The sequence below is a fragment of the Mus caroli genome, chromosome 1, assembly GCF_900094665.2.
Source record: "Mus caroli chromosome 1, CAROLI_EIJ_v1.1, whole genome shotgun sequence".
In the NCBI taxonomy this organism is placed as follows: domain Eukaryota; kingdom Metazoa; phylum Chordata; class Mammalia; order Rodentia; family Muridae; genus Mus; species Mus caroli.
In genome coordinates this window covers 175148108-175158516 of record NC_034570.1, presented here as the reverse complement: position 1 = coordinate 175158516, position 10409 = coordinate 175148108, and the positions used below count along the sequence as shown (strand labels likewise).

General features: G+C 46.1%; 1 protein-coding gene across 1 annotated transcript in view; it reads left to right on the top strand.

The window, feature by feature from the left end:
- Positions 1–10409, top strand: part of Iars2 (isoleucyl-tRNA synthetase 2, mitochondrial) — a 42978-nt gene that overhangs the window by 30523 nt on the left and 2046 nt on the right. Inside the window, exons 15-21 of the mRNA XM_021171100.2 lie at positions 517–625; positions 1574–1676; positions 2407–2532; positions 3208–3339; positions 6610–6716; positions 7395–7540; positions 8457–8647. Coding sequence (XP_021026759.1) covers positions 517–625; positions 1574–1676; positions 2407–2532; positions 3208–3339; positions 6610–6716; positions 7395–7540; positions 8457–8647 — 914 coding nt within the window. The remainder of the gene's footprint in view (positions 1–516; positions 626–1573; positions 1677–2406; positions 2533–3207; positions 3340–6609; positions 6717–7394; positions 7541–8456; positions 8648–10409) is intronic.

The following is a 10409-nucleotide window of genomic DNA, read 5'->3' as shown; positions in this document are numbered from 1 at the left end:
GAGCAGCATTGCTTGTTGGAAAAGCAGGAGGAAGCATTACATTCACACAGTGTAGGTGAGCAGCATTGCTTGTTGGAAAAGCAGGAGGAAGCATTTTCGGCTGGCACATTGTGGTGTGGCACAGTGTCCTCAGTCTCGGAAGGAGTGTGCTGTGTGGGAAGTAGTACCTCAGTGTAGGACAGAGCCATTCACTGCCAGCCTCAGCATGGCTCTGGGCCACACATGGCTATGGTGACCAGGCACAGTAAAGGCAAGAGTCATGCTGGGCCTTGGGTGGATGAAACTGCACAGACCTTACTCACACCTGCCTGTCACATGACTTCCATGCATGCTAACCAGCTTCCCACCACACCTTGCTAGCCCTCAGTGTCACCTGACATTTGTGATCACATGGGTTTGACGGCAGCAGAACATGGTCACACTAAAACCCGGTCACATTGGTTACCCTAACACTGTGGCACACACTGGCTTTTATTTTCTGTTCTAATGAACTTCATTTGTGTTAATATATTTCAGACACGCAGCAGAGGGCAGACTTGTACCTGGAGGGAAAGGACCAGCTCGGGGGCTGGTTCCAGTCTTCCTTACTGACAAGTGTGGCCACGAGGTCAAAAGCACCTTTCAGGCAAGTACTCACTCTGTGCAAAGCGAGCCCGTTCTGATGATCCTCTGAGTGCCCACCATGTGTGCCACACACGCTTGCGGACATAGGTGTGTAAGCCAGCTGTGGGCAAGCTGGAGCACTGTTCTTCCTGTCTCTGGGAGGAGAGACCCACAGAGTCAATGTGTACAGAAGAGGTGCGTTTTGTGGGTGCGGCAAGACTGAGTGACACTGGGTTCACCTTTTGTGTAGTTGTGGTGGCACATCCTGCAAATCCAAGCACTCTGGAGGCAGAGATAGGAGGAGCTCAGGACCTGGGTCCGCCTGGGCCGTGTGCAGACCCTGTCCCCAAAAGACCAGCAAAAAGCAAATAAAATCAACACAAGAACAAGGGGAGAGACACAGCAGTGCGTGGCGCCTGTCACTTGGCAGATTGCACCTCCTGGAAGATGAGGTGGCACTCATGGAGTTCGCTGGCAAACTTTGTGGGGCAGCATCTTCAGCTGTGTGGCGATCCACCAGGAGTGCAGGGAAGGACAGTGTGTCCTGCTGGGGGGACCCACGGGGACTGCGGGACTGAAACCCTGTTGGGGTGGAGTACAGGCAGCCTGTGGAGTACACGAAGATGTTGAGCGGTAGCCTGAGGGTTTGCTCTGCTGCACTCGGCTCCACCCGAGACAGTTCACTGCCCAGTTCTGTGTCACTTTTAAAAGCCAACCATGGTAGAAAGTTGTCTTTGAAGTTAGTTTTAGAAGGCGGTCTGTGCTACTCTTTATTTTGTTGGTTTTAGTAATCAGGGGACATGAAGTGCTCTGATGTACAGAAAATAGAACCCCTGCTTTGCTGTGTTTAAGGGGAGGACTCTCTGCTTAACACCTTGATAGTGAATGGTGAGAAAAAGAAGTGTTCACCATTGTCAAGACATCCCCCGTGAATACAATAGCCTCTCACGCTGGTCCTCATCTTTCTTAGGACAGTGATGGTTCATGGGTTTACACTTGGAGAAAAAGGAGAAAAGATGTCCAAGTCCCTCGGGAATGTCATTGATCCTGACACTATCATCAGTGGAGGAAAAGTAGGTGTTTGACTAAAACTCATTTTCATTTTGTTGTCAGGTCCTAAAATTGGCAGCTAAGTCTTTAGTAGTTACCTCAGTGAATAAATACAAGATTAACAAGATTAGAACCGTCTCTGACAGGATATGCTAGGGATGGCGGCCGCTGGGAGGTGGAGACATGAGGGTTGCTTGAGCCCAGGAATTGAGGGCCAAGAATAGTGGATGGGTTACTATAATGTTTTAAACATAAACTTGTGTGTACACATGTGTGTGGAGGTCTCAAGGTAGCAGGTTTTATTATGTTAAACTACAGATTTATAATTAAATGGAAACAGGAGAAAAAAATGAGATTACAAATTCTGAGTGTATATAATTGCACTCTTAGGACATACTCACTTTAAATTCAGAATGGCCATCAGATCTGGGGTGACTGGAAATTGGGGGCAGATTGGAGGTGCTTCAGGAGAGGTCGTCCATAATGTGTGTTACCTTGCTCCTGTGGCTTTCCCATCTTACAGTCACCAGGCCACGCCTGGGCTCTCCCGTCTGTCTCAAACAGGACTGTCTTGCTAGCCTACCTGTTTTCAGATGCAGCCTACTTTGCAGTGGGTGTTGCAGTGTTGCGTATCACACAGCCTGCGTTCACAGACTCCAGTTTCTGAAAGGGAACTTTAGTAAAGCCTTTGTTCCTCTCTAATTGAAATAAATTGAAAGCTATTCTATTCACATGTTGTTTTTCAATGAAAAGGACCACAGCAAAGAACCTCCCTACGGAGCTGACATCCTGCGCTGGTGGATAGCTGAGTCCAATGTCTTCACGGAGGTGACCATTGGCCCCTCTGTACTCTCTGCTGCCAGAGATGACATCAGCAAGGTCAGACCTGCTCAGGGAACTTTATGAGCATGCTTGAAAACAAGCTACATGTGGTTGTCTTTAAATGTCCATGTTAATTTGTTCAAAACAGTAACACTAAGAAACATACATGTCAGCCGGACGGTAGTGCACGCCTTTAATCTCAGCACTAGGGAGGTAGAAGTAGGCAGATCTCTGGGAGTTTGAGGCCAGCCTGGTCTACAAAGAGAGTAACAGGATAGCCAGGGCACACAAAGAAACCCTGTCTTGAAAAACAAAATAAGCAAACAAAAAAAGTTCATATCTTTTTATATTTGATTACTGTATAGATTACACCATAAGCTGGTATAATATTGTACTATACATATACTTTCCATGTTCTCAGTAACTTTGCAAGCTAGATTCGTTTCTTTTTTTTTCATATGTGAATCAGATGAAATAGCATATAGCCATCTCTGTATGAATAAACACATGAGCAAAACAGGCTAGGGAAGGGAGTTAGTGGTTGTTTCTTTATAAAACTGGGTATTAGAATGAGAGTTTCTTTGTGCCTTTGCAGTCTTAATTAGGAATAATAGGATTTTTAAATCTTACCAAAAAATAGCAGAACTTAAAAATAATTAATAGTTATAACTGGTGAAATGGAGAAGCCTTGTGATTTGTCTTTAACTGTGTGCTTCCTCTCGCTCTGAACAGCTTAGAAACACACTCCGCTTTCTCTTGGGAAATTTGACTGGCTTTAACCCCGATACGGATTCTGTTCCCGTGAAGAATATGTATGTCATAGACCAATATATGCTGCACTTAATTCAGGATTTTGCAACGAAGGTCAGTGCACAGTAGCAGGCTTTGGCAAACAGCAACATCAGCGCCTCTCCCATAACTTCCAGTGAACAGACCTCACTCACTAGAAATCAGCCCCATTGTACCCCAGAAAGTGCACCACTATGTTCACACAGTTTACGATGACCATGGCATGAAGTATTTTCATGTCTTTGCTGGATTCTAGCTCTTTTTTTAACATTTAATGTGTGTGTGTGTGTGTGTGTGTGTGTGTGTGTGTGTGTGCGCGCGCACACGCGCACTCGCGTGTGCTGGAATTCATATGTGAAGGTCAGAGGACTACTGATGGCCCTTGGGTCTCTCCTTCCACCCTGTGAGTCGCAGAGATCTAACTTAGGTTGCTGGGCTTGAGAGCAGGTATGCCTACCTTCTGAGCCTCTCCGTCATCTCTTCCCTGCCTCTAAGGCTGTCGTCTGGTGAGGACCACGGCAAGCAGCTTCCCTCCCTCACAGCAGGCTCCTCTCTCAAGGTCAGAGTGGAACTGCACTGTTCAGGCAGCTGTGCCCCTCGAGCTCCTGGGGGGCATCTGATCCTGTCATACATTGCCTGGCCTCAGTGTCTGGAGCCTCCGTGACTCTGTAACTCTTGTGGTTTTTATGCCTAAGAGACCAGCACCATGAAGAAGAGCCACATTGCCAAGTTCTGCTGTCGATTCAAGGTCTCATCTGCCCTCATCTGCCACAACTGTAGCTGCTTCTGTGCGATTTGTTAGTGGGACCTAAGAAACAGTTGACTTTGAGCAGGGAGCCTTTCAGCAGGATTCTACATTCAGCTTTTCTCCTTTCAAACGACATTGCACATTCATACACTAGAGTCTTCTTCAGTGGCTGTGTTGTGATCTCGGGCACCTCTCTTACTGACCCTGTCTTCCCTTCATGGCTCTGCTCTAACAGTTCCAGCCTGTATCGTGGAGCTTGCTCAGGTGTCTCCCCTCACCAACTGCACGTCTGTATACCTGTGCGCTCTGTCATAAGGTGGCTGACAACAGCAAACAGTAACTGTGCACAGCACAGCACAGATACTACGCTGTCTTGAAGCTTTCTTTGGCAGACAACTTATTTCATTACTTTTGAGTTTAGCCTCACTCAAGTTACCAGGACAGGCTGGAGAGATGGCTCAGCAGTTAAGGGCACCGGCTGCTTTTCCAGAGAACCTGGATTTGATTCCCAGCACCCATGTGTTAGCTCATAGCCATTTGTAGCTCCATTCCCAGGGATCCCACTCCCTTTTCTGGCCTCTGCAGCCTCCAGGCACACAAGTGGTACACAGACATACATGCAGGTACACAGACATACATGCAGGCAAAACACCAATATAGAAAATAAAACAAGTTTGAAAAAGTCACTAAAACAGAGCAGTGCGCAGCTGGGTTCTCTGCCAGAATACGGCATGAGTGGCCTCTAGCCAGTGCCCAGGCGTCGTCCTTCTCTTTGTCCTCGGGTTTCTGGCCACTCTGCCCTTCCAGACTCCCACCCAAGGCCCCCAGTGCTCCTGAAGCTTCCCAAGCGCTCAGCCCTGTGCTCTTGTGCATTCCTCTCACACCCTTCCACAGGCCAGTGAGCCAGAACAGCTGTCACAGCAGCTGCCCATCCTGGGGCCAGCTGCTGGAATCACATACTTCTCCTTTCTGACAAGTGCTAGGCAACCCCAACTTAAGGAAGAATTCATTTTGCATCTGTTTATTTGGTATAGCGGGGGCTCTGCCACATTGTGCATGCAGCTGTCCAAGATCATGATAGTCCCAGGGATCAGATTTGGGTTGTCAGGCCTGTTGGCAGGTAGGTACCTTTAACTGTTTTGGCACCTCGGCAGGCTGAGAAGACAGGTTGACAGGGGCATGAGGTGGTCAGTCCCATTGTATGTGATTGCTTATTTCTCCTGTTTATTCAGCCCAGGGCCCCACCCAGCATGCTGCCACCCATATTTAGAGTGAGTTTTCCCTCCAGTTAAACCTTTCTGAAAACACAGCTACAGACATGCCCACATGTGTGTTAGGTGGCTCTAATTCCCATTCACAGTCAAGGTGAACCATCCCCTGAGTACTAGGGTTAAAAACATGGCCTAAAAACCTTAAAAAGTTAAAAGTGGCGTGAGTCCATCACTTAGGACTCAGAGGCAGGAGAGCAGCTCGTGGAAGAGAGCTTGCCTAGCATGCACGAAGGGCCTGAGCTTCTCTTCAGCACTGCAGATTTACAAACCAAAGCACACCGGGGGCTGGGAGAACAGCGGAGCACCTGAGTGTGATTTCTAGACAACGTCACATTGAGAAGGTCCGGTGTGGCATGAGCTTGTGATTCTAGTGTTGGGGGGTTCAAGACAGCAAGCAGCCAGCGGAGCATACTTGAGGTCCAGCCAGGGAGAAAGCCTATTTTAAAAGCAAGGTACATGGTTCCTGGCTTGAGCTTGACCTCTGGCACCCACACACGTGCACCTACACATACACGAGCATGTGTGTTCTTACACAAAACAAGCAGCTAAACATGGGCCTTTCCTTCCTTGGAGCATGCTCTGCTGGCATTCCCAGAGGAGAGGAGTGATCATTGAGTGTGCCTCTACAATGATGTTCTCTGACATTCGTGCATACTTGCCTTCTGTCTTTGAAACATTTCTTTCTTTTTTCATGTATGTGTATGTGGTATGCGTGCAAGTGTATGTGCTTGTGCAAGTGTGTGTGTGCACCGGCATGTGTATGTGGAAGCACAAGGCTGACATTGTTCTTCCACCTTATCCTTTGAGGCAGGTTCTTACAATGAAATGGGCAGGTAGGATGGCCCATGGGGTGCGGGTGCTTGCTGCCTGATGACCTGAGCTGAGTCCCCAGGACTCAGGCAGGGAAAGAAGAGAACCAACACTGATCATCCTGTGACCTCCACATGTGATCTGTGGTACATGCCTTCTCCCCATGCCCCAAATAAATGTAATAGCGCAGGTATAAAAGTAACAAGAAAAGCGAGGCAATAAACAGTCCTCAGGACTCCAGGGGAAGCTTTATTAAAGGGGACGAAACCCAGAGCTCAGCCCTAGGATGGCCTATGCAGCCAGCCTGCCTCAGAGATAACTGCTCCACAGTGGGCTATGCTACCCAGGACTTATGCGAGTTCTGGGGGTCCACACTGGTTCTTGTGCCTGTGCAGCAAGTGTGGCATTTGAGCCAACTCCTCTGAGCTGCTGGTGGGAGGAGCTTGTTTCGCCATGGTGTCCTGCTGTGCTCGTTGCTCTCGCTGCAGCCTTCACGTTCATGTCTTTGCTCTCTAGGTTACTGACTCATACAAACAGTATGACTTTGGGAAAGTTGTCAGGCTGTTGAAAGCCTTCTACACCAGAGAACTGTCCAGCTTTTACTTCAGCATAGTCAAGGATAGGTAAGTGTGACTGTGCACAGCCCTCAACGGGGATGCCTGAGTGTCCATCTGCAGTGAGCATCTGGGCAGAATTATAGCTGGGGTCTGGAGTCAAGCCTGACATCAGTTATGCCTGTCATGTACTAGCTTCGTGTTTGGGGTAACTTAGCTGGTAATCTCAGTTCGTTTGAAAAATGAAGAGGATAATACCCATCCTTCTAATCCCAGCACTGTTGAGGCAGAGGCAGGGGGGTCTCTAAGTTGAAAGCCAGCCTAGTCTACAAAGAGTTCTATGCTAGGCCAGCTAGGGCTGCACAGTGAGACTCTGTATCAAAACTTTGAGCCGCTCGTGTGCCTGGTGCCTCTTTACAATGAGCTAGAGCTGCTGGTAGATGACCACCATGCTGTCCTGAGGGCAGACCAGGACTAGCTGGGCAGATCTGTAATGACACTGGCCTTCACAGTGTGCCCATGGCACCAGTGGGAATGGCAGTCACTCAGATGTGGTCAGTTACCTTACTATATGCAAAGTCAGTGCTCTAGACGGTCATCCACCTTAAACACCCACAGTCGGACAAAATATGAGAAACCAGATAGATCCTGAGAGTAAAATAGGAGAGACGATAAAGTGTCCAAAGGCAGCATGGCTGTGTGAAGGCCAGAGCGGCGTGTCAGCTGCTGAGCAAGCTCTTCTTCCAGGCTCTACTGCGAAAACGAGAAGGATCCCAAGCGCCGCTCGTGTCAGACAGCATTGGCGGAAATTTTGGATGTGTTGGTCCGTGCTTTTGCCCCCATTCTTCCTCACTTGGCAGAAGAGGTGTTTCAGCACATTCCCTATGTTACAGGTAAGGAGAACTGCTCTCTGCATGGGAGGGATCACGCAAGGGGTTGACCGAGCTGTTACAAGGTTCACACATGTACACTGGCAGTCTGCTCTAGAGTGCCTTCATACAGAGTTAGGACTGCCTCTGGTGCCTTCCGAAATGTATGGAGCCTTGACAATATTGAGAAGTCACTTTTGCTTATGTGTGTTTATAAGAATCTGGAGAGATGGTTCTTTAGTTAAGTCACTGGCTGCTCTTCCAGAGGACCCAGGTTCAATTCCGAGCACCCACCTAGCAACTCATAGGAGTCAGACATAGACATCTATGAATGCAAAACACTAATAAACATAAAATAAAAATTAGTTAAAAAAAAAATCTTTGGGCTGGAGAGATGGCTCAGCAGTTAAGGTCACTGACCGCTTTCCAGAGGTCCTGAGTTCAATTCCCAACAACCACATGGTCGCTCACAGCCATCTGTAATGGGATCCGATGCACTCTTGTGGTGTGTCTAAAGACAGATACAGTGTACTCACATACATAAAATAAATCTTTAAATGGGTTTATAATGTTTCATAATGTATTTTAAGCTTTATTCAAATAAAATACGGTGCTTTATAGTAAATGCTTTTATGTTAGTTTTTTTCTTCTCCTGATTTTATTTTCATAGAAAACTAGAAACTCGGGCATGGGAAACTGTTGTGTCCTCATGGAACACATCCCATGTTCATAGTTCTGCTTTGCTTTGAGATTTTTATGTTTATGTGTTTATAATGTGTGATGGAAAGGGAGCCTTGGATCTGCAGCTCCGGAGAACATGAGAAGTTCTGGTTCACTGAACCTCACATCCTAGATGACAGCCCTGTCTCTCCTTAGTGGTTGGTTAGAGCTTATACATTGCCTAAGCTGTATCTAACTCAGTCCCCACTTATTGTTTAAGAACCCAAGAGTGTTTTTCGCACTGGCTGGATTAATACAAGCTCTATTTGGAAGAAGCCAGGACTGGAGGAGGCAGTAGAAAGTGCGTGCGCCATGCGGGATTCCTTTCTTGGCAGCATCCCTGGCAAAAATGCTGCTGAGTACGAGGTCATCATAGTGATCGAGCCAGGGCTGCTGTTTGAGATCATGGAGGTATGTGTAGTGGGTGGAGGCTGTGTGTAGTAAGTTTAGTGGTGGATTTAAGATCTTGGATTAATTTAGAAACTAGGATTTCAGTCTTGCAGTACTGATCCTCTTGCTAATTGTTTGAACTTGTGACATATGCAGGGCCTGTTTAGGTCAGTGTAGAAGTATGAGCCTACATTAAAAAAAAAAAAATGGAAGTTTTATTTATTGAAGGCCTAGATTTTGAAATTTTGTTCATCTGGATCATATTCCAAAAATGAGTTCTCTTTCATTTCATGAGAACCAGCGACAGAAACCAACACTTTTCCTAAAATTTTCATATTTTAATTCTACATATACACATACACACACACATATATATATATATATATTAAGTTTTATTAGTATGACTTTGGGGCTGGAGATATGGGTCAGCAGTTAAAGAACTTGCTAATCTAGTGGAGGACCTGGGTTCAGTCCCCAGCACCTACCTGGCTGCCCACAACTACCTGTCACTATAGTTGCAGGCGATCTAACACCCTCTTTTGTCCTCTTGCAGCCCTGGGACTACATGTAGTGCATCTACATACACACAGCAAACATTCATGCTCACAAAATACCTACATCTGTAAAAATAAACCATCTCATTTTGGTTGGTAAACCCAATTTAAACATTTAAAGACTTGAGACTTGAAGTCACTAGAGAACATGACATTGTTGGCAACGGTAAGGTAAGGGCAGACACTGGCCTTTGTGGTAGTGAAGACTTGTAAGCTGTTGGTAGAAACTGAGGACAATCAAATCATTGACCTGCCACGGCTGCACAGCCTAGTTCTGGTTTGCTCGCCACATTTACAATTGTGCTTTCTACCTCAGTTAACTTGATCTAGAAACTCAAATCCAGAGGTTTGTTTCCTAGGTGACTCTACATTTTACCAAGTTGACAGCCAGTATTAACTGGCGCCATCATAAATGTGACTTCCTTAGGAATCCTAACTAGATATCAGATGGGAGACTTGTTACTACCTATTGCTAAGTGAGTGAACTTGTTGAAACCAAATTGATCTTAGTCTCATAAATTTTTTGAAGGAATATTTATATAAATTCAAAAACTTATCTGGAAGATCAAAATTATGATGGGAAAATCTCAAAGGGCTTATCAGATAGCCTGGCTCATTGTACACTGTGGAAAAATTTTACTACTGATTGCTACCTATGTGCTACACTAAAAACAGGTCTTTATTTAACAGTATCTTTTTTTAGAAAAAAAAAAAAGATTTATTTATTGATTATTATATATAAGTACACTGTAGCTGTCTTCAGACACACCAGAAGAGGGCATCGGATCCCATTACAGATGGTTGTGAGTCACCATGTGGTTTCTGGGATTTGAACTCAGGACCTCTGGAAGAGCTGTCAGTGCTCTTAACCACCAAGCAATCTCTCCAGCCGCCTATTTAACAGTATCTTAACTCCTCTCTAATAGAGGAATCATGATAGGAAAGGAGGCTCTAAAAAGTTGGCAGTTTTAGCTTAACAGACAAGGGTAACTGAACCTCTTTTTTTTCTTTTCTCATTGCAAAATAAGTATAATAAACACGATATAGATTAGGGTATTGAGGTGGGGGGGGGACATAGTTTTCAGAGTGAAGCAAAATGTATACTCCAGTCAACAGCTAAAAGTGACTGTCCCATTGCATACACTAGCAAGATTTTGCTGAAAGGACCCAAATATAGCTGTCTCTTGTGAGACTATGCAGGGGCCTAGCAAACACAGGAGTGGATGCTC